The sequence below is a fragment of the Triturus cristatus genome, chromosome 2_1 (assembly GCF_964204655.1).
Source record: "Triturus cristatus chromosome 2_1, aTriCri1.1, whole genome shotgun sequence".
In the NCBI taxonomy this organism is placed as follows: Eukaryota; Metazoa; Chordata; class Amphibia; order Caudata; family Salamandridae; genus Triturus; species Triturus cristatus.
In genome coordinates this window covers 275,240,147-275,266,376 of record NC_140581.1, presented here as the reverse complement: position 1 = coordinate 275,266,376, position 26,230 = coordinate 275,240,147, and the positions used below count along the sequence as shown (strand labels likewise).

Genomic DNA, 26,230 nt, shown 5'->3' with positions numbered 1-26,230 from the left:
TATTGATAGAATGCAGGACATTTATCTAGGGGAGCGGTTTCTCACACCTGACAATCTGCAACATTACCAACCAGTCGCTCCTTTTTAGGTCTCGCCTGACCCAGCGCATGCGCTGGTCTGGCAAGACTTATTGAGAGAGCTCCAAAAAGTGCTACCAGGCCATCCTGGAGCTACAGTGCATGTGCGCGGGCGCGCGCGCAGCGCTTTACCGCGATTACTTTGACTTTAGCGGCTGCTTTGATGTTTGATTGTGATCACTTTTACTTTCGCGGCCGCTTTGCATAGCCAATAGGTCTCGCTTTTGGGACCTTATAAGTATTTAGTTATGCAACTGTTGCATGGCTAAACACTAATAAAGTCCCAAAGGCGTGACCTATTGGCTATGCCAATGCTTGTTCAGTTTACGATGCATCACCTGAAACTAGCAGTTAAAGCACATTACATGTCATTCCCCATTGAACCACCCTCACTAAAAGCCTTACAGCTTCTCATGGTAGCACCCAGTAGCCGCCAAATGGTAACTAAACTGTACAGAGCTGTGAGATAAGAAAGTATACGTGGCACTGATAGAAGCTTGAGCCGCTGGAACGATAGACTAGACCCCCCCATTGACACTGCTAGAATGGGAACACATTTGTGCCCTCACGGGCAAGCTTTCTCCCAACAGCAATTTGAGAATTATACACTTAAAGTATATACACCAAATATACCACACACCTCTTAAATTATACAAATTTGGCCTCAGGAAAACTAGTAACTGTAAGAGGTGCGGACTATCAGATGCAGACTTCTGGCACCTTGCATGGCACTTTCCCGCCAGTGTCTCATTACTGGATGGAAGTGATGAATTGTATCCAACAAATGTCAGGGGGTACACTAGAGAGCACACCAGTGATCTGCTTGTTGGGTTATGTGCCTTACCTGAGGTAAATTTGTGAGGCTTGCACTACTGCTAGCAAAGCGTCGTGTAGCATTCACGTGGAAGAGCACTCTCACTCCCTGCGTAAAACAATGGATTCGGGACATGATCTACTGCAAAGATAACCTTGAATTATATGCTGTGGAGCTACCCTCAAAATTGAAGCCTAAAGATATATGGAAACCTTTATGTCAATATATCCTTCTGCAGACGCGGGACGGAGAGCTATCGGGTGTCGAGAGCTGTTGAGATATGAATTGTGATTATCCTGCCAAATGTTTGAAACGGAGTGTCATAGTTTGAATATGTAAAATACTGGATACAAGGTCAATCACACTGGTTATACTATTTGTATTGTGTTGGTTTAAGTTGCTCTGCAATCCGCCCTGTGCGGCGATGATGTTGATTGTCTACTTAGAAAATCAATAAACAGAATAAAAAAAAAAAAGTGGTTCCTTGGGTTCTCAACTCTTCTGTTCCAAGTCCCGACTTTGGTCGCAGTTCGCATTCCACTTTAGTATATGGTTTGGTCTCCCACTGGAGCCCATGGTATATTTGTGCTTACTTTTGAAGTATTGTGTTGATATCTCCGGGGGGGGGATATATACCAATATTCTAGTGAGTGCGTATAATAAATATACACATTTTTATAACTACACTGTGTGGTTCCTCTTTGTCTAACCTACACTATATGATTAGTTCTGGTAAAACAAGCTACTTCTGGACAAAGCCTTAAGGCTGCTCACATCTACCACTTGGAGAGCTTTCTATGGTGTCTAAGACCACTAAAATCACCATAAGGGTCGTCTGGATTAGTGCAGGGTGCTTCACTAAAATAAGTGTGCACCATATACTAAGCCAGCCTCCTACAATACCACATAGCAGTGGTGCTGTCCCAGCAAACTTGAACCAGCCTCTACTTGAAGGATGGGATAAAGTCTTCCAAATGCCAAGCAAATGGGCCACAACTCCAACAGGTTAACATTGAGATGGATCTCCCAGATGACTTCACCAACCCAGCAGAGATGCACCACCACTGGCAGCTTTGGGTGGGGTAGAAAAACAAGTTACTTACCTTCTGTAACAATGTATCTGTAAGAGACATATATTAGTTATAGATTCCTTACCTTAGAATTACCCCCAGGCTGGATCAGGAGAATTTTTTCTTCCGCATTACCAAGGGCCTTGTGATCAGAGAGGGTCTCTTAGGCCTGAGACATGTATTGTGCCACCCTCAGAGACCCCTCACACAACTCCATAATGGCTTTACTGAATGCTAGAAAGTTTGCTATCAAACTTCTCAGCAATATGAACTTATCCACTCACCCACCCCCAAGCAGGAACAGCATTCAGGGGGGTGAGCCTCAAAGGCTTCCTTCCCTATGTTATGCTAGCCAGAGCCTTTCCAGATAGTGGAGATGCCCGCCACCCTGGCCAAGCACCACTTTTCTGTGGCAAGGTTGGTGGGAAAATTAGTACCCAGGAAAGGTGTGTCCCTCTTCAGCCAGGACCACCTCGAAGGTGCCCCGAGCTGAAGCGACCCCCCCCCCCCCATTGTTAGAAAATCCTCCATGTTGGATTGAAGGATTTTACGTCAATAGGATAAGGGGATGCCTCCTCCCCAAGTGGAGGGGACACACAAAGGGTGTAGTCACCTTAAAGGTAAGTAGCCCATTGGCTACTACCTGCCAGTACCTGCAACGACCCTAAATTGAGTATTTAAGGCTTCCCTTAAATTGAGTATTTGGGGGCACCCCTGAACCTTGATCCTCAAGGACCGAAGACCCATGCAGCAGTTAAGACTCCAGATGACAATTGATTTGGCCCCAGCCCTACTGGCCTCTCTGCAGCCCTTGAAGAAACCTGCTCGAAGTGACTCATCCTGCAGGCCCAGCAACCTCCTAACCCTGGGAGGACTGCCTGCCTTCCCTAAAGACCAAAATCTTCAGAGGATAGAGGCCCTGTCAACAAAGAAACCAACACCAAGGACTCCCTTGCATTCTGGGTCCATGAATTCTGCGCCCACTCTGCACCCGATGCCCACTGCCCGAGTCTGAGTGGCCCACTGGTCCAGTGAAGTCTCCCCATCGATCCTGACCATGATACAATCGGTGGGTGACTTCTGCTGGACTCCACGAAGAAGCCTGTAGCCGCAGCACCAAGTTTCCCCTGATCTAGACTGGCGAAGATTTTCCGACATCTAAAGGCACACCTGTATCCTCAACGCCCCGACTTTGGGGAGCCCAGTTGACGGTGCTCAGATGTCCACCGACATCCCAACTTTCCTGCCTAGTCGTTTTCCACCTTTGTCCGGCCTCCTGGTACGAGCCTGCAGCCTCTTTGTGAAACTGAGTTCCCCCCTTCACTTGCATTGGGCGCCCAACGCTGACATTGCACACTGCCGCCTCTACTGGCGTAAGCTTGGTGCTGCTTTGTGCTCCCCGCACCCTCTTGTGCTTGCTTAAACCCCCGGGGGGCCTTTGCCCGGAAAACGCATGTACTTACCAGCAAACAGTGCATCTCTGATCACCCCAGTCTTCATAGACCAACATAGGTCTCCGGGCACCACCTTTGACCTCTGCACCCGGCCACCCCAGTGCCGCTGATGGTGCAGACTTGGTGTCCACTTGTACCTTGCCCTGTGTTGGTCTAAACCCCCAAAGACTAGGATTATAAGTTGTGTACTTACCAGTTAGTGTGCATAACTATTTTCCTTCCATAGGATTACACTGTCTTTCTTGCTATTGGTCTATTTTTCTACATTGCTAAGTATTGCTACTGTTGATTGACACTACAAAGTATTTCTAATACTACCGTAAATTATTCCTATTGCTACTTGCAACACATTACTACCGTACTTGAAAGTATTGCTACTCGGAAACTGTTACGCACCCAAAACGGAGTTCTCCTTGGTTCGAAAATAAAAATAACAAACTAATATTTTTGTACAAACATTGGACTTGGAGTTAGTCATTGAGTGTGTGCCTCATTTCTTGACTGTGTATAATAAATGCTTAACACAGCCCTCTGATAAGCCTAACTGCTCAACCACAGTACCACAAAAGAGAGTACGGTATTATCTACTTTAGCCTCTGTAAAGCCTCTGGGGATCCACTGGACTCTGTGCACACTATACCTTACTTTGGTATAATATATACAGAGCCAGCTTCCTACTGACAGGACAATAGTATAGGTGTAATCAGAACCAGTATAGACATGGCAGCAATCAGTATTGATCATGCGTCTGGACTCCAAACTGAACCTGAAATGGGTTCTGGAGGTAGAGACTGTGCAGAGGGCAAAACCTTCAGGGGTATCCATAGTGGAGGCCTTTATGTATCCTTGGGGCTGGAAGACAGGCCAGAGGGAGCAGGCTGAGTGCCAAAGATTTGCAACATGGATTCCTTGAACACCTCAATCTGTTGTGGCATTGCTAACAGCCAAGGAAATTCTTGGTGCATCAGGATCAGCTGTAGAATCGGCTACACAGCGTAGGACTGGGAGCGAGATCAAGGGACACCTTGGCGTCACTAGGCTGGGATGAGGTCAGTTTGGACTGCTGATGTTTCTTTTCGGACTTTTATGAAAACTTGGACAGCAAAGAAGAGCCGTTAGGGGAGCAGCCCCAAGAGTATAAATGGGTCCATGCTCTCAACTTTGAACAGGGGTGGGGCTTACTGGACTTCCTGTCATGTTCGGCAAAATACAGCTTGACTTTGCAACCGTGAATTGCCTTCCTCACAAGACTTAAGAGTCATGGTCCGAACCCAAACACCAGTGATGCACCTCGTGAGAATCTGACATCTGCTTTCAACGGTCTCTACGGGGTATAAACCCAGTAGTGTTAGGTAAGAATATGTTCCCTTGCACACTGGAGAAGAATTCTGAGAAAAAACTCATTAACTGATGAGCCAAAGAGGAGCTAGCACTGGATTTGCATACAAAAGGAAGGATCTGATGTCAGCACACTCGGGAAACGCTTTTAGCAGCTCCAGCCATCACTTTAGGGGTGGAACAGAGTAAATGGGGAGCTGCACAAGGACATCTATTGTTGAGCATGGGCTATACTGAAAAATCTTACGGATCTAGTCTGGGGCTATTTTAAAGGTGAGGTGTCTGCAGTCAGAAGTATCCATCAAAAGCCTAAATTCAAATGGGCAAAATTTGGAGCTAGGAGACTTTACCAGTATAACATGCAGTCCCTTTAAACCAAGCAGACACCCTGCAGGGAAGTAGTTATCCAGTGCATTTTATTTCCACATAACATGTTAGCACTTTCTTTGATTACCCATATTGTACTGCAGAGTAGTTATCCAGTGCATGTTTTTCCCCCAAACAATGTTAGTATTTTTTTTGATTACACATTTTACATACAATCATCAAATACATAATAAAGTACATACATGAATAAAACCGGTGTACTTTTTATCTATTTCCACTAGCTGCTGATCGGCTTTGTTCCGCATAGATGGCTCTGGGTCCGTCCCCATAGCGATTAAATACGGCACACACTAAAAACATTAGATGAAAGAAAAAAAGCTATTAAGAAGCATTATGATGAAGCATAACAGTACAGTAAAGAAAATATGGACCACTCGTCATATAACCTAGCAGTTTCTAAACAGACTTCAGTAGAAAATATTTTATGATAAAAAAATGGAAAATTAGTTATTTGTAGCAATTGCCCCTGGAGCCGACATATTCCACGGATTCAGTTGGGCTGCGTATGGATAGAAATCTTAGAAGGACTGGGGAAAGTTGTACAACCCTTACCTGTTTGTTTTTGGCCTGATTTATGATTTATCTCTAGTTCCACAATTCCTGATTTCTGAGATCGATGGGGCTAGCGTAGTGTATTGTGCAGACCTTGCAGGTCTCAATGTGGTATTGAGATCTTCCTAATACAAAATCAGATAGTGTACTTCTTGCAGCCTTTGCACAGGCTCCAGACATGATCTATGACTTTTCTGCTTATAACCGCCCCACTGGATTCTATATATCCGTATATTCATGTATCTGAGGGCATATTTTCAATTACTAAATCTGTGCTGCATTTATTGCTTGCACATGTATAACATTTGATTTATTGAACGAGTTGCTTACCTTTGGTAACGCCTTATCTGGTAGAGACCATATCTAGCCACAGATTTCTTGCCATAGAAATATCCCAAGGTGTGAGACTAGACCTGAAACATTTTTGTGAGCAGTACCCTTGCGCACCGGTAGGTAGCGTCGTTCAGCTTTGCGTGGTGTTGTCGGCCGCACCGGAAGTGATATGCGCAGTGCCTATAAAAGCGTCACCCCAGCGCGCTGTCAGGTTTTTTTTTTTTGGCGACTTTCCACACCAGGAGCATGGAGCCATTAAGAACACTAACCACTGGTGTGAAAAACTAGAGCCCTGAAAAGGGAACGGCCCTGACCTTAACTAACTGTTTGCAGAGTGGGAAGGATGAGTGGGTTGGTAAGGAATCTGTGGCTAGATAGAGATTCGACCAGACCAGACATTAGGTAAGTAAACTAGTTCATCCGATAGAGACTTCTAGCCGCAGATTTCCTACCTTAGAATACATACCTGAGCAATACATCCCTGGAGGCGGGTCTGCGCAACAAGTTTACTCTAGAAAGTCCTGCAGGACTGAATGGGCAAAGTGTCCATTCTTATGGACCTGACTGTCTAGGCAGTAGTGCTTGGTTAATGTGTGAAGAGAAGCCCACACCGCTGGCTGGCAGATGTCTAGGACTGAAACTCCGCTTGCTAAGGAAGTGGTCGCAGGCTTGGCTCTGGTGGAATGAACACAAAACACTCAGAGGTTTGTTTCTTAGGCATTGAGCAGCAGATTTTAATGCAGAGCATAACCCATCTGGAGATGACTCACTTCTGCACAGCCTTTCCCTTCTTGGCCCTGACAAATCCCACGAAGAGTTAGTCATCCATCCAGGAATCTTTTGTACAGTCAAAGTAGAACGAGAATGCTCTTTTTGGGTCCATTCGATGGTGGCTCTCTTCTTCCTTAGAGGAATGAGGCAGAACATAAAATGTAGGCAGGGTGATGGACTGCCCTATGTGAAAGGGAGTGACCACTTTTGGCAGAAAGGAAGCTCCAGTGCAAAGAACCAGCATGCCTAGGAAGATGGTTAGCTACGGATGCTTAGATGACAAGGCCTGGAGCTCACGGACCCTCCCAGTAGATGTTATAGCCACTAACAAGGGATATGTGACGTAACAACGCATGCCATTACATCGCATACTGTTGCAATGCAAACTTTTACTCTGACTTTCTGTTAGGGAGGTGGGGGTGGGCTGAAAGTTGGAATAGATTAATTTTCTCTTCCAAATCAAGTGTGTGCAACAGTAGGGAAGGTGCTGGAGTTATATCCAACACCTTCTACCCACTGCTGCACACCTTTTGCGTTGCAACGGCATGTGATGTAATGGCATGTGTTGTAATGGTTGCGTTGTTAAGGTCGTTTCCCCTAGGAAGGCCGTCTTGATGGTAAGGAGCCTGAGAAGACAGCTATGCAGCAGCTCAAATGGAGCTCACATCAGAAATGTAAGTACGATATTGAGGTCCCAGTGAGGCACGATTACATTGCCAACTTCAGGCAGAAGGTCAAAAGCTGTTAACTGTCACCGCTCGATCTCCATGCATGAAGGCAGAGCATTGACAGGTTTGGGTGGAGAACCCTTCCATGCTGCTGTGACAGAAGATCCTCCCAAAGGGGCAGCCTAATTGGAGGACCGATGGCCCTGATGCACAAATTACTACTTGTGTAACGATATATCTGTAAGAGACATTAGTTAGTGATAGATTCCTTACCTTAGAATATCCCCAGGCGTCAGACTGGATCTGGAAAGTCTTTTTGTAGCAGTACCCCTGCACATCAGTAGGTGGTGTTGTGCGGCTCCGTGTCCGTCGCTGGCGTCGTATGAGCCGAGATGACGTCACGGAGACTACTTAGGCGCCACCCATGCACGCTGACGTCAGTTCTGTACACGACTTTCCGCGCCAGGAACGCAGAGCCATGCAAGAAACTGACCACTGGTGCCAAGAAACTAGGGCCCTGAAAGGGGATGCCCTTAACCCTAGAAATCAGTTAGCAGAATGGGAAGGATGTTTTGGGCGGTAAGGAATCTAATGTCTCTTACAGATATATCGTTACACAAGTAGGGACTTGTACATCTGAAAGAGACACGTTAGTGATAGATTGCTTACCTTAGAATAAATACCCCAGCAATACCAACCCCGGTGGTGGGTCTGCGAATAGATTACACCAGAAAGTCACGGAGAACAGAACGGCTAAAGAAACCGTCTCTCCGGACCTGACTGTCAAGGCAGTAATGCTTGGTAAACGTGTGCAGCGAGGCCCACGTAGCTGCCTGACAAATGTTCTGCAAGGGGACGCCGCGTCCCAAGGCAGTAGTGGCTGCCGTCGCCCTGGTAGAATGGGCACGCAGCCCCACAGGAGGCTCCTTCTTAGCCAACGAGTAACAGGCCTTGATGCAGAGAACGACCCACCGAGAGATGGTCTACTTGTGCACATCCCGACCTCTTTTGGCGCCCACGTAGCCAACAAAGAGCTGGTCATCCACCCGGAACTGTCGGGTAAGCTGCAGGTAGAACGAGGGATCATGTTTTGGGTCCAGACACTGGAGCATCTCTTCCTCTTTGGAAGGATGCTGAGGCAGAAAGAAGGTTGGCAAAGTGATGGTCTGCCGATGTGGAAGGGCGTGACAACCTTTGGCAAGAAAGAAGGACGGGTCCTCAAAACCACCTTGTCCGGACGAACAGTAAGGAAAGGAGATTTGGAAGAAAGAGCCTGGAGCTCACTCACTCGTCTGGCAGAGGTGATAGCTACCAGGAAAGCTCAAAGGGAGCGCACATCAGATATGTCAAGACAAGGTTTAAGTCCCATTGAGGCATTATGAACGGCACTGGAGGGAACGTGTGCGTAATGCCTTTTAGGAAACGGTTAACAACCGGGGACTTAAAAAGAGAAGGCTGATCTGGAAGCCGCAGGAAGGCGGAGATGGCCGAAAGATAACCTTTGATAGTGCCCAGAGCAGAGCACGCCTAGGCCAAAGAAAGAAGCAACAGATGGACTTCGGAAAGAGGGGCAGAAAGGGGATTCACAGCCTTAGCTGTGCACCATGCCACAAACTTGTTCCACCTGCAGGCGTATACAGTTTTAGTGGAGGGATGCCTGGCTGCCAGAATGACATCACAGACTTCGGGAGGAAGATCGAAAGCTGTCAACTGTCACCGCTCAATCTCCACGCATGGAGGTGGAGGCTGGACAGGTCCGGGTGGAGGAAGGTCCCCTGCTGCTGCGACAGATCATCCTCCCGAAGAGGCAGTCGGATCGGGGGATCGATCGCCATGCTGAGTAGCTTGGGATACCACTATCTTTGCGTCCAATCAGGAGCCAGAAGAATGACTTGGGCCCGGTCGTGCCGAATCTTCTTCAGCACTCTGGGCAAAAGAGGTATAGGCGGAAAGGCGTACAATAGACCGCAACTCCACTCGCGACGAAAAGCGTCGCCGAGCGAATGCCGCCTTGGAAATTCCAACATGCAGAACTGATGACATTGCGCGTTCTCTTCGGTGGCAAATAGATCTAACCAAGGCTCTCCCCACTGCTGAAAGAGACCTTGCGCCACGTCCGAGTGCAGATGCCATTCGTGATCCATCAAGCACCGGTGGCTGAGTTCGTCCGCCCTGGCGTTCAGAGAACCTGCCAGGTGTTGTACCACCAAGGTAATGCCTTGACGTTCCAGCCATGTCCAGAGGCACAGAGCTTCCTGACAGAGGGTCCAGGACCCCACCCGCCCTGTTTGTTGCAATACCGCATGGCGGTGGTGTTGTCCGTGAACACCTGCACAACACTTCCGCGGACAGAGGGAAGGAATGCCTTCAGTGCAAGTCTGATCGCCCAAAGCTCCAAAAGGTTGATATGGAGCCAAGACTCCGCCGGAGACCAGAGTCCTCTGATCTCCGCCTCTCCCAAGTGGCCTCCCCATCCCAGGAGGGATGCATCCGTCACCACTGTGTGCTCCGGTTAGGGAAGGGAGAGGGATCTGCCATTGACCCAATCGCAATTCGTGAGCCACCACTGCAATTGTCGTGCAGTGCCCTCCGAGATCTGGATATGACCGGACAGGTTGCCCTGATGATGCGCCCACTGGAACTTCAGGTCCCACTGCAGAGCCCGCATATGCCATCTGGCATGTGGCACAAGCAGGATGCAGGAGGCCATCAGGCCCAGGAGCCGGAGAGTCATCCTGACTGAAACCCGGGATAGAGGCTGAAAGATCGGAATCATAGCCTGAATATCCCGGACTCGCTGCTCGGGAGGATAAACCCAAAACAGCGTTGAATCCAGAACTGCTCCGATGAAGGGGAGCTTCTGAGAGGGACTCAGGTGCGACTTGCAATGCAGGTCGGCCATAGTCTATAGGTGGGAGACGACTGCCTGGGGCGTGCCCGCCTTTAACAGCCAGTCGTCGGGATAGGGGAAGACAAACCCCTCATCTGCGCAGGTGAGCTACGACCACCATCATCACCTTCGTGAACACCCAAGGGGCGCTGGTAAGGCCGAAAGGGAGCACAGTGAACTGAAAGTGCTCGTGGCCTACCGTGAACCGTAGGTAAAATCGGTGGGCCGGCAGGATGGGTATATGAAAATAAGCATCCTGCAAGTCCAACGCTACCAGCCAGTCTTGCGGGTCCAGGGCAGACAAGACCTGAGCAAGCGTGAGCATGCTGAGCTTCTCCTTCCGGAGGAAAGGGTTGACGTTCCGGAGGTCCAAGATAGGATGCAGGCCCTTGTCCTCCTTCGGAACCATGATGTAATGGGAATAACAAACACGACCTACTTCTGGCGTCGGAACGCGCTTGATGGCCCCCTTGGCCAAGAGGGATGCAACTTCCTGCTGGAGAAGTGACAAGTGATCCCCCGGCATGCAGTGGAACTGAAGTGGCATGGCTTGGAGCGGTAGACTCGAAGGGGAGGGAGTAGCCTTTTCGGACTATTTGCAGAACTCACCTGTCTGAGGTGATGGCGAGCCAGTGGGGAAGGTGATGGCGAATCCAGCCACCCACTGACATCTGGTGGGCCTGAAACACCGGATTAGGCAGGTTTTGAGGCAGTGGCGGCGGTGGACTTTCCCGCACGCTGCCCTCGGGACCCACCACGGCGGGCCCCGCGGCTGCGCCGAGACTGCGGCTGCGCAAGCATGCAGGTCTGAAAGGAACGTGCCTGGGCGCCTCGACCCTGACCTCGAAAGGAGCGAAAAGCAGACCCCGAGGGAGTACGCGTGGTGGCGAGACCTATGGACAGGGCCGTAGCTTGAGAGTCCTTAAAGTGTTCCAGGGTGCTATCTGCCTTGTCACCAAAGAGGCGGGTGCCATCAAAAGGCATGTCCAGCAGGGTGTTCTGGACATCCCCGTAGTTCTAAGCCAAGCGTAACGGCGCAGTGCCACCATTGTGGAAAGTGTCCTGCCGAGAGAATCGGCCGTGTCATGCTCACAACGGATGGCAAATTTAGCAGCCTCTCTTCCCTCGGTAATGGCCTGGGAGAGAACCGCCCTTGCCTCCACAGGGCACTGAGGCAGCACCTGTGCCACAGTATCCCACACAGAATAGGAATAGCGGCCCAACAGGCACGCAGTATTCACCGCTCGCAACCCAGAACTGGCAGAAGTGAGAATCTTTTCCCCCAAACTGCTCCAGTTTCCTAGATTCCTTGTCCGGAGGAGCAGAAGGGAATGCACTCGCGAGGTAGAAGCTTGGACAACCAGACTATCAGGTGTCGGGTGTTGTGTGAGAAAGCTGGGATCACCCGGTGCTGGGCGATGGCGGCGTGCCACACCCTTGTCTACAGGAACTCCTGTGTTAGGTTTGTTCCAGGTGCTCAACAGTAGATCAGTAAGCGCCTCATTGAAGGGCAGCAACGGCTCCGCAGAGGACGACTGTGGCTGCAGCACCTTTGTCAGAAGATTGGTCCAGATCGGTACAGAAGGAAGCTCGAGATTAAGAGCCTCAGCCGCCTGACGCAACACCACTGAAAAAGTTCCAACCTCCTCCGTAGCCACGGAAGAAGGGGACAGTGTACCAGGATGTGGAGAAAAATCCAGATCTACTGGACCCTCCACATCGCCTTCCCATTCAGGCTAACCCTCGCATTGATCTGCAGGATGGTCCTCAGACCCCTCCCAGTACTCCCCTTCGTCCACCGGTTGTTGAAGAGGCTGGTAAGGACGAGGGGCCAGGGAAATGGGACAAACTCCCCACCAAGTAATGGAAGTGTGGGTGGTGGTAAGATACGGCGCCGAACCGGGATACCAGTCCCGCTACAGGGTATGGTGCCGGCGTAGCCGAGGCCAAAGGGGGCGGCACCTCCCAACGGATCCGTGGGGTCCGAAGACGCTCCGGAGGGGCCCGATGGGGCAAACATATGGCGTAAGGCCGACACATAGGCCTGCACCTCGTCCGAAGTCGCATGCAAGGGTGGGTAGGCTGCAGGCAAGAACGGAGGCTCCAACGGAGTCGCCGGGGATGTGACCACCTGCCCGCCCCCTCCACTGCGTCCCACGACCGTTGAGGGGTAGAGGAAGAGCGACGGCGCTTCTTCGACTTCTTATGGCGCCTAGACTTACCTGTCCCCGATTCCGGCGAGCGATGCTGATGGCTCCGCGACCGGTCCCTTGGCCTCCCACGGGAGCGGGACCTCGATCGGCGTGGCACAGATTGCCAGACCTCCAACAACTTTTGGGAACGCTCCCGCAAAGCTTTCGGCGCCATGACCTGACAATAGAGGCACAACTCGGGGTCATGGGCGTGCCACAAGCAGAAGAGACACACGACATGCGAATCCGCTATCGACATGTTCCGGCGGCATGCCCTACAAGACTTAAACCTGGGCATCCCTATTGCACCAGGAGTCAAGTACTCGCCAAAACAAGTTGTCAGAAACCAAGTTAAAACTTTTAACTAGGGGTACCACTCTCTCGATCTGCGCTGCTGCGCGGAAAAAGAAAGACCTCACGTCAGCGTGTGTGGGCATGTCTAAGTAGCTCCGACGACGTCATCTCGGCGGCTAAGACGCCAGTGACGTACGCGGAGCCGTTTGACGATGCCTGCCGACGTGCAGGGGTACTGCTGACGAAATCTTTCCGGATCCAGTCTGACGCCTGGGGATATTCTAAGGTAAGGAATCTATCACTAACGTGTCTCTTTCAGATCAACAGCTTGGGATACCAAACTTTCCAGCCCTAGTCTGGATCCATAAGGATGACTAGAGCCTGATCGTCCTGATCTTCTTGAGAACACTGGGCAGAAGTGGTATGGGGGGAAAGGCGTACAGGAAGCCTGTTTTGTACTCTAGACGAAAAGCAGCTCAAAGCAAAAGCTGCCTTGGAAGTTCTAGCACGCAGAACTGCTGACATTGCACATTCTCGGCAGTGATCAACCAATCTAACTAAGGCTCTCCCCACTGCTGAAAGAGACCTTGCACCACCTCCAGCTGGAGATGCTATTTGTGATCCGCTAAGCAGTTTCGGCAGGGTTCGTCCACCCTGGTGATGTGGCATCTGGATTCTGCTGTAGACCGGAGGCCTCTGATCTTGTTATGTTACTTTAGCTTATACAGCACACAAATCACCCCGGGAGGGTATTCCGGCGCTCAGAAAGATTCAGCCAGGCAAGTACCAACTCAAAACAACTCTGTCTTGAACAGTTTTCTGAATTTCAGGTGGTCAGAGCATATGCTCATGTGGTGTGGTAACTTATTCCAGTACAGAGGGGCTAAGTAGGAAAAGGACCGACCTCCCATTTGTTTGCTTTTTATATGCAGGACATCGAGCAAAGCTGAAGCATCTGGCTGGATAGGTAGCTTTGGGGCGTTGTCCCATAATTGCCTTATAGGTAAGGCAGCAGATTTTAAAAATAGTTATTTTCTTGACAGGCAGCCTTTACCAGATCTATGCCTTGTCCAAGTGTCACCACTATCAGATCTGGTAGGGGAAGGGAGAGGGGTGTGGCGCTGACCCAATCAGTTTGTTAATTACCACTGAAGATCTTATGCAGTTCCTTTCGAGTTCTGGTCCTTATCGGAGCCGTGATGCTGAACCCACTGGAACTTCAGGTCCCACTACAGAGCCCGCAGGTATGTGCCACAAAGCAGAATACAAGAGGCCATGAGGCCCAGCAGCCTCAGTCAGTCTCATCAAAACCAAGGACAGAGGCTGAAACATCAGTATCATAGCCTGAATATCCTGTACTTGTTGTTCGGGAGGATGAGCTCGAAACAGCAGCGCGTCCAGAACAGCTCTGTAGAAAGCGAACGTATGAGAGGAAGTCATGTGTGACTAAGGCATGCTGATATTGAACCCCAGCAAATGCAGGTCTGCCGTAGTCTGGAGGTAGAAGACGACAGCCTGGGGCGAGCCTTCCTTCAACAGCAAGTCGTTGAGATAAGGGGAAAACTGGCACCCCTAATCTCGTAAATGAGCTGCAACCACCGCCATCACCTTGGTGAGGCCAAAAGGGAGCACAGCTAACTCAAAGTGCTTGTGGCCCACTGTGAGCCGCAGGTAGCGCACATGGCCAGGCAGGATGGAAACATGGAAATGCGCGCCCTGCAAGTCAAACACTACCATCCGGGCTCCTGGGTTCAGGGCAGACAGGACCTGAGCAAAGGTGAGCATCTTTAACTTCTCCTTCCTGAGGTATAGCAACTACAACCTACTTCTGGCGTTGGCACTCTCTCGATGACTCCTTTGGCCAAGACAGCAGTTACTTTGTGGCAGAGAAGTAGGTGGCGTGGTGGTGGGGGAGGGGAATGGGTAGCCTCGAAGGGGAGGGAGTAGTCATTTCGGACAATCTTCAAAACCAATCTGTCTGATGTTATGGACTGCCAGCGGGGTAGGTGATGGTGAATTCTGCCGCCCACTAGGTGTCCATGATGGTAAATTGGCAGACTAGAATGGTTTGGATAGCAGCTCCCAGAGTTCGAGCCTATAAGAACAGGGCTCCGGCCTGGACAGCATGTCTCCAGTCGGCGCAGGCACAGGATGATGCCCCTCCATGTCAGGGATGGGGATGGCGCCGGCCTCAGGACCAGCACTGGGGAAAGTTGGGATGGTATGATGGGTGCTTGTCCTAATTGCCTGGGGCCCAACGAGCCCAGGCCAAAGCCGCACATGAATCCAGAAGGGTCCCTTCCGAACCCACAGGGTCTGAAGGAGCGCCGGCAGTAATGGGCTTCCCAAATGAGGTGCTTGGCCTCATAGAATTCTCAAGAGTTGGGTGGGTTTGCTGCGGCTTCAATAAACTCAGGGAGGAGCAGAGCCAGCCAAGCTCAACCGTGGAGCCAGGCCTCGCGCGGCGACGCCCCCTAATCTCATCGGGTTACGACTTCATCTTCTTGCTGGACTACGACTTACCTGAATGGCTCTACGACTTGGAGTGCAACAAAGACCTTTGGCTCCGCAACCACGATCATCGCAGCGTCACACGTCGAGCCGCCCTAAGCGTGAGGGATCGCTGCCTCAAGTCTTTTGGGTGCATACTGCGGCAGTCGGAGCAGGCCTTCGGGTCCTGGTCCCACTGGAAGCACCATGGGCTAACAAGATGCAGGTCTGTCACTGACATCTGTCGGAGACAGTCATTACAGGGCATGAAGCTGGCCTTCTTAGATGACATTTCTGCCACACCAGGATGTAAGACATCAAGAAGACTTTGACAAAATGTCGAAAAAAACCTAGTTAAAAATTAATAATGGGTAGCGTTTTCCGGATTTGTGCTAGCTGGCATGGAAAATAAATAACTGATACCAATGGCACTCAGATGTACTGCTCATGAAAACTTTCCTGATCCAGTCTGACGCCTGGGGATAATTCCAAGATAAGGAATCTTAGACTTGAAGTCTCTAGCATATTTTGCATTTTACTTCATAAGACTTTTTGCTCTTTTCAAAACAATCTGAAAAATGAATTTGAGCCTGGTATGGACACATAAGGCACTCTGGAATCTTCTGCTTCTTGGGAGATTATGCGAGCTGATATTAAAACATCCCTAGCGAAGGGCATCAGCTCCTCCCAGTCATAACTGAGAAAGAGAATTACATTCTCCAATTACAGATGGTGACTAACCAACAAGCCTGTTGTTCAAATAACATACAAAGGTGAGAGGCCACCTGAAGAAACAAACTTTTTGAGCTAAGAAAAGTTACTTAAGAGCTAGAAGGGAGGTGTTGTTTTCCAAAGACTGCTTTCATAATTTTTCAGCAAAGATTTATTGAAACATCATCACAAAGTAGTATTTCTTTTAAATATTTCGCTTATTAATCACTTTCTTTTTTTTCCAGATCTTTTTATTTTATTTTTCCCTTACAAACAAAAGGGAACCGAGGTCCACATTGACACAGCGTTAAGCCTACAACCCAGTTAGGGCCGGCCGCGTTTTATTCAAGGCTCCTCAGGATGCTTATATGAAAACAGTATAAAACTATTTTAAACAGCATGCCGCCTACAACCCCTGTGGGGCTGGCCGCGTATCAAAGCATATGGCAATATAAAGGCGTTATGTGAAGCGTCGGGACCCTTTGCAATACAAGAACAAAAACAATAAGAACGCGGGTACGGGGCCCGCCAAAAGTTGATAGAGAAGACTAGATAGAGGGAGGCCAGACAGAAAGAGGAGAAAGAAGAGAGGACAGCAGCAGTGGTGGCTAGGCAGACGGACGGGAGTGTGTACGCAACAGCGCAGAACTTGAGTAGGGCATCTTCAAAAAGGCGTAGTGCTCTAAGCTTGCAGGGTAAGTAACGCGCATGTTCTATTTTACAAAGTTACTGAACTAGGGGCCGTCAAACAGCAGTGAAGCATGTATCACGCGATTGTAATCGCGCGGTAAAAAGTTCCATAGTTAGCACATGCCATAAACGCGTGTACCAAGCCGCTATTGGGGGAGTGTCCATTTTTTTCCAGTACAACGCTATAGTCTGTTGGGCCGCCCCTAGCATATGAAGTGCTATAGTCCAATCGCTGCGGGTTAGGGCTTTCAAACTGACAGGCTTAAGGCCTAAAAGGATCACGGTAACGGAATCAGGCAGCGGAAACCGCACCCCCTTAATATGGCTAAGGACTTCCTTCCAGAACAGGGTCAGGAGCGGACACGCCCACCAGATGTGCATGAAATCTCCAGGAGCCTTCAAACAACTCCAACACGATGGGGACACGCTAGGGAACATTTTGTGCAGGCGAGTAGGCGTATAGTACCATTGAGTCATGATTTTATATGCATTTTCCCTCTGCGGGATCCTGCGATAGACCCCAGGAATATCCCGCCAAAGACGATGCCACTGTGCTGGGGTGTTTTTCGTGGCTGAGAGCGCCTGCCATTAGCGCTGGTAGGGGTGCGGAGATAGGACCGGGGGATGTTGTAAAATCTGGTATGTGCGAGAGATCAGGCCCCTTGACTCATCAAAGGACCGGATCAGCCGATCAAACGGGGTGAACGGACGGGTAGCGGCCCTGTGCATCTCTGGGGAGGACACCCAATGCCGCAGCTGCGCGTACTGCAAACCCGCGTTCATCGGGAGTCCAAAGTCCTCCCGACACCGGGCAAACGTCTTAAGTGTGCCTCCCTCGTACAGATCACCAATCACCCTACACCCCCCCTGTAACCAATTCGCAAAGGCTGGCGGATGACAGGCCAGGGGAAAAGCTGGGTTCCCCGAAATAAAAGTGTGTGGGGGAGGGAAAGGTCGTTAAACCCCTACGTACTGCAATCGTGTCCCATATATCCAGAACCGTTTTGGTAGAGACTGCCATGTAGGCACTGCGCGAGCGTGCCGTGCGCGAGTGCCAGGCAAGGTCCCAAATTGAACGTCCAGTTACCTTCTTGTCCATGTGGAACCACACCTTTTCACTCATAACGGCTATCCATTCCGACACGAAACAGAGATGCGAGGCCCAATAGTAGTCCAAGAGGTTAGGACACACAAGGCCCCCCCTCTGTCGCGCGGTGACATGAGGGTCCTGTGGGAGAATCGCGGCCTGCGCCCGCCCCAGATAAAGCGAATGAGGTCGGGCTGTAGGCCCTGTATTTGGTGTTGCAGTATTGGGGTGGGGAGGCATTGAAATAAATATAAGATTTTAGGGAGTATTGACATTTTTACAGCATTAAGCCTACCCAACCAAGAGATCGTGAGGTTTTTCCAACCCCTCAGGTCTTCCAGAACAGTTCGCCAGCACTCTCGCCAGTTCACCTGTGTCCATTTGTCCAAGGTGGGGGTCAGTTGGAGGCCAAGATATCAGATGTGCTCCGCGGCCCATTGGTAAGGAGCGAGCATTTTCAGGACCGGCACCTCGTCTGGAGGAATCGTGAGATTCAGAGCCCAAGATTTGCCATGATTAATTTTGATGCCCGAGACTTTCTCAAAAGACTGCAGAAGGGTATGGAGCGCCGGAAGAGATGTATGCGGGCGCGACAAGGTCATGATAAGGTAATCCGTGAAGAGTGCGACCTTGTTTTGCCGGCCCCCAAGGGAGATCCCATGTATGTCCGGATGCTGCCGAATCATCTCCGCTAGGGGTTCTACCACCAGGGCAAACAGCAGAGGTGACAAGGGACAGCCCTGTCATGTACCTCTAGAGATTGAGAAGGGGTCCGTAAGCTGCCCATTAACTCGAACCCGAGCTTGCGGAGAAAGATAAGGGGCCATGATCATAGAGATCATATTCTCACCCAGTCCGACCTTTTGTAATACCGCTCGGAGAAAGCCCCACTCCACTCGGTCAAACGCCTTCTCCGCGTCCAGCGAGAGAAGGCATGCTGGTATTTTCCAGTGTCGTGCTTTTCCCACCAGGTGCGCGATTCTACGCACGTTGTCCGCCCCTTGTCTGCTGCGGATGAAGCCAACTTGGTCCGGTTCCACAAGCCCGGGCATGTCGGACTAAAATCGGAGGAAATCACCCCGCAGGAGATATGAGGCTGAATACAGCGACTGCATAGATCCTAGTTCTGGGACTATTCCATTTTTAACGTCTTGGGTGAAGAAAATAAGTACAAGACTTAAGAGATCTACCTATCGATTATCCGTGGAAATTATTAATCAATCACAGGGACGGCCCAAATATATGGGTGGTATCTGCATTCAGTACCTGCTCAGGGCCTAGAATTTTTTTTAGTTGATTATCCATGATGATCGCATTTGAATAAACGGACGACTATTTGGTAGTTGGTATAAGACTCTAACATGCGTGTCTAAGGCTGTTCATTGATTTAACTTGAAGTGGCAGCTCGGGTTCGTAGAAGAGAATTCCTGGCTAGACTCACAGGGAGATCTGCCCTGAATGAAATAATTATTGTTATATTTAAATTGGGATCTTATGCAAAACTCCTGAAGGTGATGGCTGTGTATTAGTGCCCACCGAAACGCGTCTATGCTCAATGGAGAGGAAACTACAAAAAATCTGAGATGACAATTGTCTTTGACATATATACTTTATCAATATTTACTGTGGTCACAATTGATGAATCCTTGATTTGGTGGTTTCCTCGTTCTAAATAGGATGTACTTTTCCTTTTTTTCCCCCCCCCAATTTGTAAATGCTTTGTTGTGTAGGTTAATTCATATGTTAGTGACTCTACTTGCTATAAGGTTTTTAATATTTTTTAACTAAATTTCATTGTGTATAAATTTCTGAGACTGTCAGTTTTTATTAAATATCTAAATAATATTTTATATTTTGTGATATAGGTGATTATCTGAGATCTGTGAATACATTTGCTAAATAATTTTTTCTTAGACACTGTTCTTTGATTACATCCTTAGTGTCCATTCTCACCCTACTACTGTGAGGTTTGTGTGTATTACTGGTTGGTGAAGTGTGTAGTTGCCAAAGGAGGCTTCTTTTGTGACTAAGGTCGTTTAGTGGTGCCCCTCTCCTTTGGTCAAGGGGTCCCTCTCTCTCTCTCAGTTGTCTGCTGCGGATGAAGCCAACTTGGTCCGGTTCCACAAGTCCGGGCATGTGGGGGTCCAAGCGTCTAGCGAGCATTTTGGTGTAGATTTTAAGATTCGTGTTCAGCAAAGCTATAGGCCGGTAAGACGCGCACAGAGTGGGGTCCTTGCCCGGTTTAGGAATAAGGGTATTTCCACCATACCCATAGAGGACGACGGCCCCATCGCACCCGAGAAGGAGTTCTACAGCCGCAAGAGATATTGCTGGAGCTGTGGCAGAAACATACGGTAGAAAACCAATGGCAAGCCATCTGGCCCCGGCGTCTTCCCGAGAGGCAGATCCTTCAGCGCCGCCTGCCATTCCTCCACCGTTAGGGGTCTTCTAATTGTTGGGCATGTTGTGGGTGAATTGGTGTCCAGGGGCATTGGGCTAGGAAGTCATCATTATCGGCTGCCGAGGGGTCGTCCGCTCCATAGAGGGCAGCGTAATAGGCCCGAAAGGCCTCACATTTAGCTCGTTCCGTGACGGCCCAGACCCCGTCCAGCGTTTGGATATTCGCTATGTGGGCCTTCGCCGCGCGTGCCCGCAGGCGCTGCACCAATACTCTGCCCACTTTGTCTCCCCCTCAAAATATCATTGTTTTAAGGTTAGCAGGGACCGCTCTGCCTTATTAGTGTATAGCGTGCAGAGCTGGCTCCGGAGGTTAGCAAGCAGACGTCGATTTGCGACCGAGGAATGACCCTGATCCTGTTGCTCTAGCGCCTTTATGTCCTTGGTCCCGGGCACGCGCAATCGCTAAGGATGTGATGTGGCCGCGGATGGTAGCCTTAAACTCATCCCACACCACTGGAAAAGGAGTTTCGGGAAGATCATTGGTCACAAAATAGGAGTCAATGGTGGACCGTATGTTCTCCACATCCGCCGGGTCACGCAAGACGTGCGGCGGCAGGCACCACTGCCGAGAGCGGGCAGGAGAGGCGGCCGGATCCTGCAGTAATAGCTCCACATGGGCATGATCAGATAGCGATATGTCGGACATAGACGCCCCCACCGTGTCCCGCACGGCATCATGGGAGATGAATAAATAGTCAATACGCGAGTACGAACGGTGAATGTGAGAATAGTACAAGTAATCCCGCACCTCCGGTGAATGATATCGCCAAGCATCCAGCAAACCAAGATCTGTTATCTGTTTCCATAGTGTAGAGGACATGGCTCCCGCCCCATTGGAAGAAGCCTCGCTACGGTTCATCGCAGGGTCCCATACAAGGTTAAAATCTCCCCCCAAAATTAAGGCGGGCTCACCATGTGGCACATGTTCCGGCATAAGTGTTCGGTGATAGGGGTCTTGCATCTGGTTCGGTGCATAAACATTGCACAGTGTAAGTAGGCGTCTCCCCACCCGCACCTCCGCCCTTATGAAGCGTCCATCCGGACTGCGATAAACTTTAGCGCCCCTGCCTGATTCCAGGCCTACAGAGAATAGCCACCCGGGCTTGGTGTCCGCCGACGCCCAGAACTGGAGGGGATAGCTTGGGTGTGCCATGCGGGGAGTGTCTACGCGCAGCAGGTGACTTTCTTGCAGAAAAAGGGCTATGTTGTCGCAGGTAGCGCCACACCTGCGGCCGCTTGTTGTGGGAATTCAGGCTCTTAACATTAAGGGTTAGTATCTTTAATGGGCCAGAAACAGCCATGGGGAAGTCAAGTTCCAAGTTAGTCCATCATGCCACCGAAGAGAGCGCTTCCGGGAGATAGGGAGGAAAACCAGGGGCGCGCCGACTTTAGCCCCAGGTGCGCGCCGTGATAGCTGAAGCAACCGCCCGCCATACCCAACGCCTGCAGAAAAGAAGAAGGAGAGATACAGGTAAGTAGGAGGGCAGAAAGTGAGAGGGGATGAACCCGTCGGCCAACCAGGCCACATGTCCCTGTTCCAATCGCCGGCCAGCCTACACCCGAGGGTTCGGACAAGCCAAGAGACGTCACTCTCCCAGGAATAGAGGGTGGTACGCTCTCCACCGATCTCGAAGTCAACTAAAGAGAGGGCTCCGGCTTTGGCCACCCCGCACACAAAAGAGAAAGAGGTACTAAGAGCTGGGGGACTGCAAGACCCCCCCCCCACCCAATAGACCAAGCCCACCTAGGAAACCCTAGACCATAAGGAGCAGTGGTCGTAGAGAAGAGCTCCAGGAGTCACCACAAAAATCAAGACTGTTGATCACGGAGGTGGAGTTTCTGGGCCAGAGTCAGATTTGTCACCTTATAAGGACTTAATGTGCTCTATTATGTCCTGTTTAGCCTGCAGGGAGTCCTGTTCATTGAGAGGAGGGGTGTGCCTACGCCGGCGCACGGTCGACCAAGCTGGCTCAGCAGGAACCCTTGCAGATGATGAAGGGCGAGCGGGGCTGTCGGGCCGCGAGTCGGGGAGTCGGAGCAACTGCGCCGCATCCCTCTAGGACTGGATCACCCTTCGCCGAGACTCCCAGGTAAATATAAGCGCAAAAGGATGACCCCACTGATAGGGGATATTCAGACTTCGCAACCTATCAGTCACTGGTTTGAAGGTACGACGGCGTCAAAGAGTAGTGGGGGCCAGATCCTGGAAAATCTGAATTTTATGTCCCTCATACGTGAGGTCTTGCCACCCGTAGAATAGCTTCCTTTTCTGTAAAAAAATTGACCCTGGTTAATATATCAGGAAGAAGGCCTTATCTGCCCGCAGGTCCAGTGACCCGGTGAGCCGGATCCAGGGCCGGGGGAGAGGCGTCGTCATCACCCCAGACTTCATGCTGCAGCTGCGCCACATACGTCATGATGTCTTTCCCTTCTGCATCAAGAGGGACCCCCCCCCCCGGATGCAGAGGTTATTCCGGCGACTTCGATTCTCCAAATCCTCCTGCTTCAGCTGCAATTCTATGTGTTGGTCAACCAGGACAGCCAGGCGCTGCCGGAGCTGCTCCTGGTCTTCCTTCCGGGAATCCAGCGTCTTCTCCAAGCCATCTACCCGTCCCCCAAGATCCGCTACCTCTCTCCGGAACTCTCTGACACAGGAATGCACTTCGGTGCGCAGGGAGCCAAGCTCAGATTTCAGTTCAGACATGGAGGACATAAAGGCCTGTGTCACTGGGAGCGAGTCCCCCCCAGCTGGCGCCTGTCCCTCCGCGGATGTAGACGAGCCCATCTTGCCCCACAAGGCCGCCACTGAGTTGTCCTTTGGGGCTGGCCCCAGGGCGTCTTTGACTCTATTAGTGCGCGTCATACTGGAGGTATGGTGGGACAGCCGATGTGAAGACCTAACAGATAACGGAGGTCCCCCCGCCACTACTGCAAAGCACCGGCCTCGTGAAAGGTCCCCCTCTCCACCACAGGCTCCGTGAGAGGTGCTCAGTCTCCCCGCGGGTCCAGCGGACCCAAGTGTTGCCGAGTAGGGGATGTCAGCATGCAGGCCACCACCACAGCTCCACAGTACTGAGTCACTCAAGATGCCAGTAGCCCCTGTCAGACACCCACAGCCCGTGAAAGCACATGAGCGCCCTATGAAAACATGCAGTCCGGCCCGACCTCCAGCTCTCGCCCCACCAGAGCGAGCATTATCAGACCAGGTTCAGGCCAGGCAAGTGACGTCCAAGGCGCCACAGCCCGACACCACCAGCATCAGGCGAGGTGGTGGCGGCCCGGGCCCCAGGCAACCCCCGGCACAGGACCTCCTCACGGCGCAAGGGCGTGGTACCGGAGGCAAGGTCTCTCCACATTCAAAGGCCGCCCCCAGTCCACTTCTGCCGCTTCCCTGCGCCTGAGATCGTCACTCACCGCCAGGCCACTCAGCCACCTGCAGGTCGGCGAGCGACGGCCAGTCCTCTTCACCAACCGCCGCCGTCCGGGCCCCACCGCTTCACAAACTGGCAGGCCACAAGCGTTGTACTGGGCAGCCTGACTACCTGCGACACCTCGCGCCGCGCCCCCGCTACCTCTGGGGGGGCAGTGCGGCTCAAGGATGGCAGGCAGGGCACCAGCGCGGCCCAGGAAGGACCTACACGGGCCCAAACTATCCCGCGATGCAGTCCCGGTCGACAACCTTACCAATGGGGGCCAGAGGCAGTCCCAAAAGCATCTCCCGCCCCGCGCCAGTGAGGGGCACGATAATAGCTAGGCCTCCCTGATGGTAGAGTTGCAGCGCCGGCCAGGGTGATCGCCCGCCCCCAATGCCCCCACAGGGCCCACAGCGAGGGGTCAGGGACGTGCACCCCAGCAGTTCTCGTACTCACAGTTCCAGGCGATATGGCGGCTACCACTGTAGCGAACTCCTGGGGGCCCGAGAAACCCCCGCGCTGCCTCCGCTGGTCTCCACGCAAGTCACTGCGAAGACTCACACAGGCCCAAGGCAGATGGAAGTGGGCGCTCCTCCACGTAAGAGCCGCAGAACCGCAAGCTGATGCAGCCCAGGTCGTTCACATTCCCGAAGGCGCCGTCCCGGCATCCACAAAGCGGGGGAGGCGAAGTGGCGGCAGGAAGTCGAGCCGCGGCCTCCTACCAGCACTCCCCGGTCACCACCGACTCTCTAGGCAGGGGGAGGCCCCCCCGGGCCGGGAGAGCCACCCAGCGGGGCCCCGGGTTCCAAGACGCCTCACCGTTGTGGCGCGGAAAATGGCGGGTCCGGGTCGGGTACAGGCCCGCCGCCCGTCCGGCCGTGCCTGCGTCCCAGGTCTGCCTTCTGCACCCTCCACAATCAGGACGGTCACTCCCGCGATGGCTCCCTCACCTCCGGAGGCCGCAGGCAGCGTCAGGCGTCTTCGTGGGGTATAAGGTCCGCCCGCGTTACAAGTCCGGAAGCCTCCGGTCCGATCGCCACAAAATGGCTGGCGCACCAACCGCCGGATCGAGGTGCCTCCGCGGGACACCGCTGCCCCCATGCCGTCCTCCGCCCGCCCAGGGGTGCCACAGATCCCCCGCACCTAGGACACCCCCGAGGTGAGCGTCAGGGGACCCCCAGCTCCGCTGTGATAGCGTTGGTGCGCGGCAGCCTGCCGGAGCTCCTCCAGCGTGCGTCCTACTGCATCGCCAGTTAGACCACCATATCTATTAATCGCTTTCATTGCCATCGTTGTGTTTACTTATAAAGATAACTATATGCACATTATCTACATTAGATTAGAAAATTCATTTTGTCTATCCATGGTGAAATGAGTTTAGAAAAATCCCAAATACAACAAATAATCCTGTAATGTTAAAGTACTGATCGTTGCCTGGAACGCACCACTTGTAAGTAATTTGTAGGTAGTCCATGAAATACATTCCACCAGATTCTCTCACTCAAATTGGAAAGTTGACCCAGTCTGTGATTTGACAGAGGGTTCTGGGGATTCTAAAAAATGGGCCATATTTTGCAAAGGTGCAACAAAGGTTTCACCCCCAAAGTAGACCAGGCTTTTTTATTAAGCAATTAACTATGCAAAGACTGTACAAATACGCACACAAAGGTTAGGACCCAACTAACTGCCCAGATAGCATAAACAATAGATTAACCAGGTACTAAAGTGATGAGTGGTAGCTCTCCGTGCAAATGTGAGTATACAGGGCGTTGGGAAGAAGAAAGTACTTGCCTTCGCTAACGCCTTATCTGGTAGAGACTATCTAGCTGCAGATTCTATGACAGGACCGGAGGCTCCAATTATGCTTTTCTTTGTCCGCTTTAATTAATGTACAAAACTCACAGCAGCCTGAAAAGCAATAAACAACATTTTTTCTGCCAAAACTCATGGAAAAATATGCAAATCCGATAGTAAAACAAACAAAGTCCGAAACTCAGACTACAAGTCCCATGAGTCCATAGGAGCCATCAGACAGTAAGTCCTTGCACAATGTCCATGACGTCCAGATAGCACCTCCATCTTAGCTGACCCTCCTCTTTCTTCGCTGCAGTTAAGTTGGTTTTTTACTTCTCTCTGATGTTGTGATGTTTGTGGCCCAAGGGGAATGGGGTGCGGAGGGGGATTGTGATATTTTTTGTTCTTTACGAGCATTTGCGCTCCTTACGCAACCGTTTTCCCTTTGTTGTGCGATCTCTCTGGTCCCGCGGCGTGTCTCCTCGGTTGAGGAGCCGTGCTGCAGAAGCTGGACCATTCATAAGCCTTGTCCCCTGCTGCCATACCTGAACGCCCTTCGGGGTCTGTATTTTCCCCAGCACTTATCTCGGTTTCATGCCCCGGCGGGGGTCCGTAGTGCGGTTCTGATGCGTTTCCGCCTATGGGCGCGCTGTGCACGGTGTCAGTTTGACGCGCTGGGTGGCTGTGAAAGCCCGGTCAGTCTTGCAGAGGGCTTACGCGCGTCTGAGGCGTGTGCACCCTCAAT

General features: G+C 51.3%; 1 protein-coding gene across 16 annotated transcripts in view; it reads right to left on the bottom strand.

The window, feature by feature from the left end:
- NIPBL (NIPBL cohesin loading factor) overlaps nucleotides 1-26,230 on the bottom strand; it is a 1,722,939-nt gene that overhangs the window by 162,129 nt on the left and 1,534,580 nt on the right. For all 16 annotated transcript variants that reach the window (XM_085631078.1, XM_085631072.1, XM_085631074.1 and 13 more), the window contains one exon: nucleotides 5,323-5,430. In XM_085631078.1, the coding sequence (XP_085487204.1) occupies nucleotides 5,323-5,430 (108 nt within the window). The remainder of the gene's footprint in view (nucleotides 1-5,322; nucleotides 5,431-26,230) is intronic.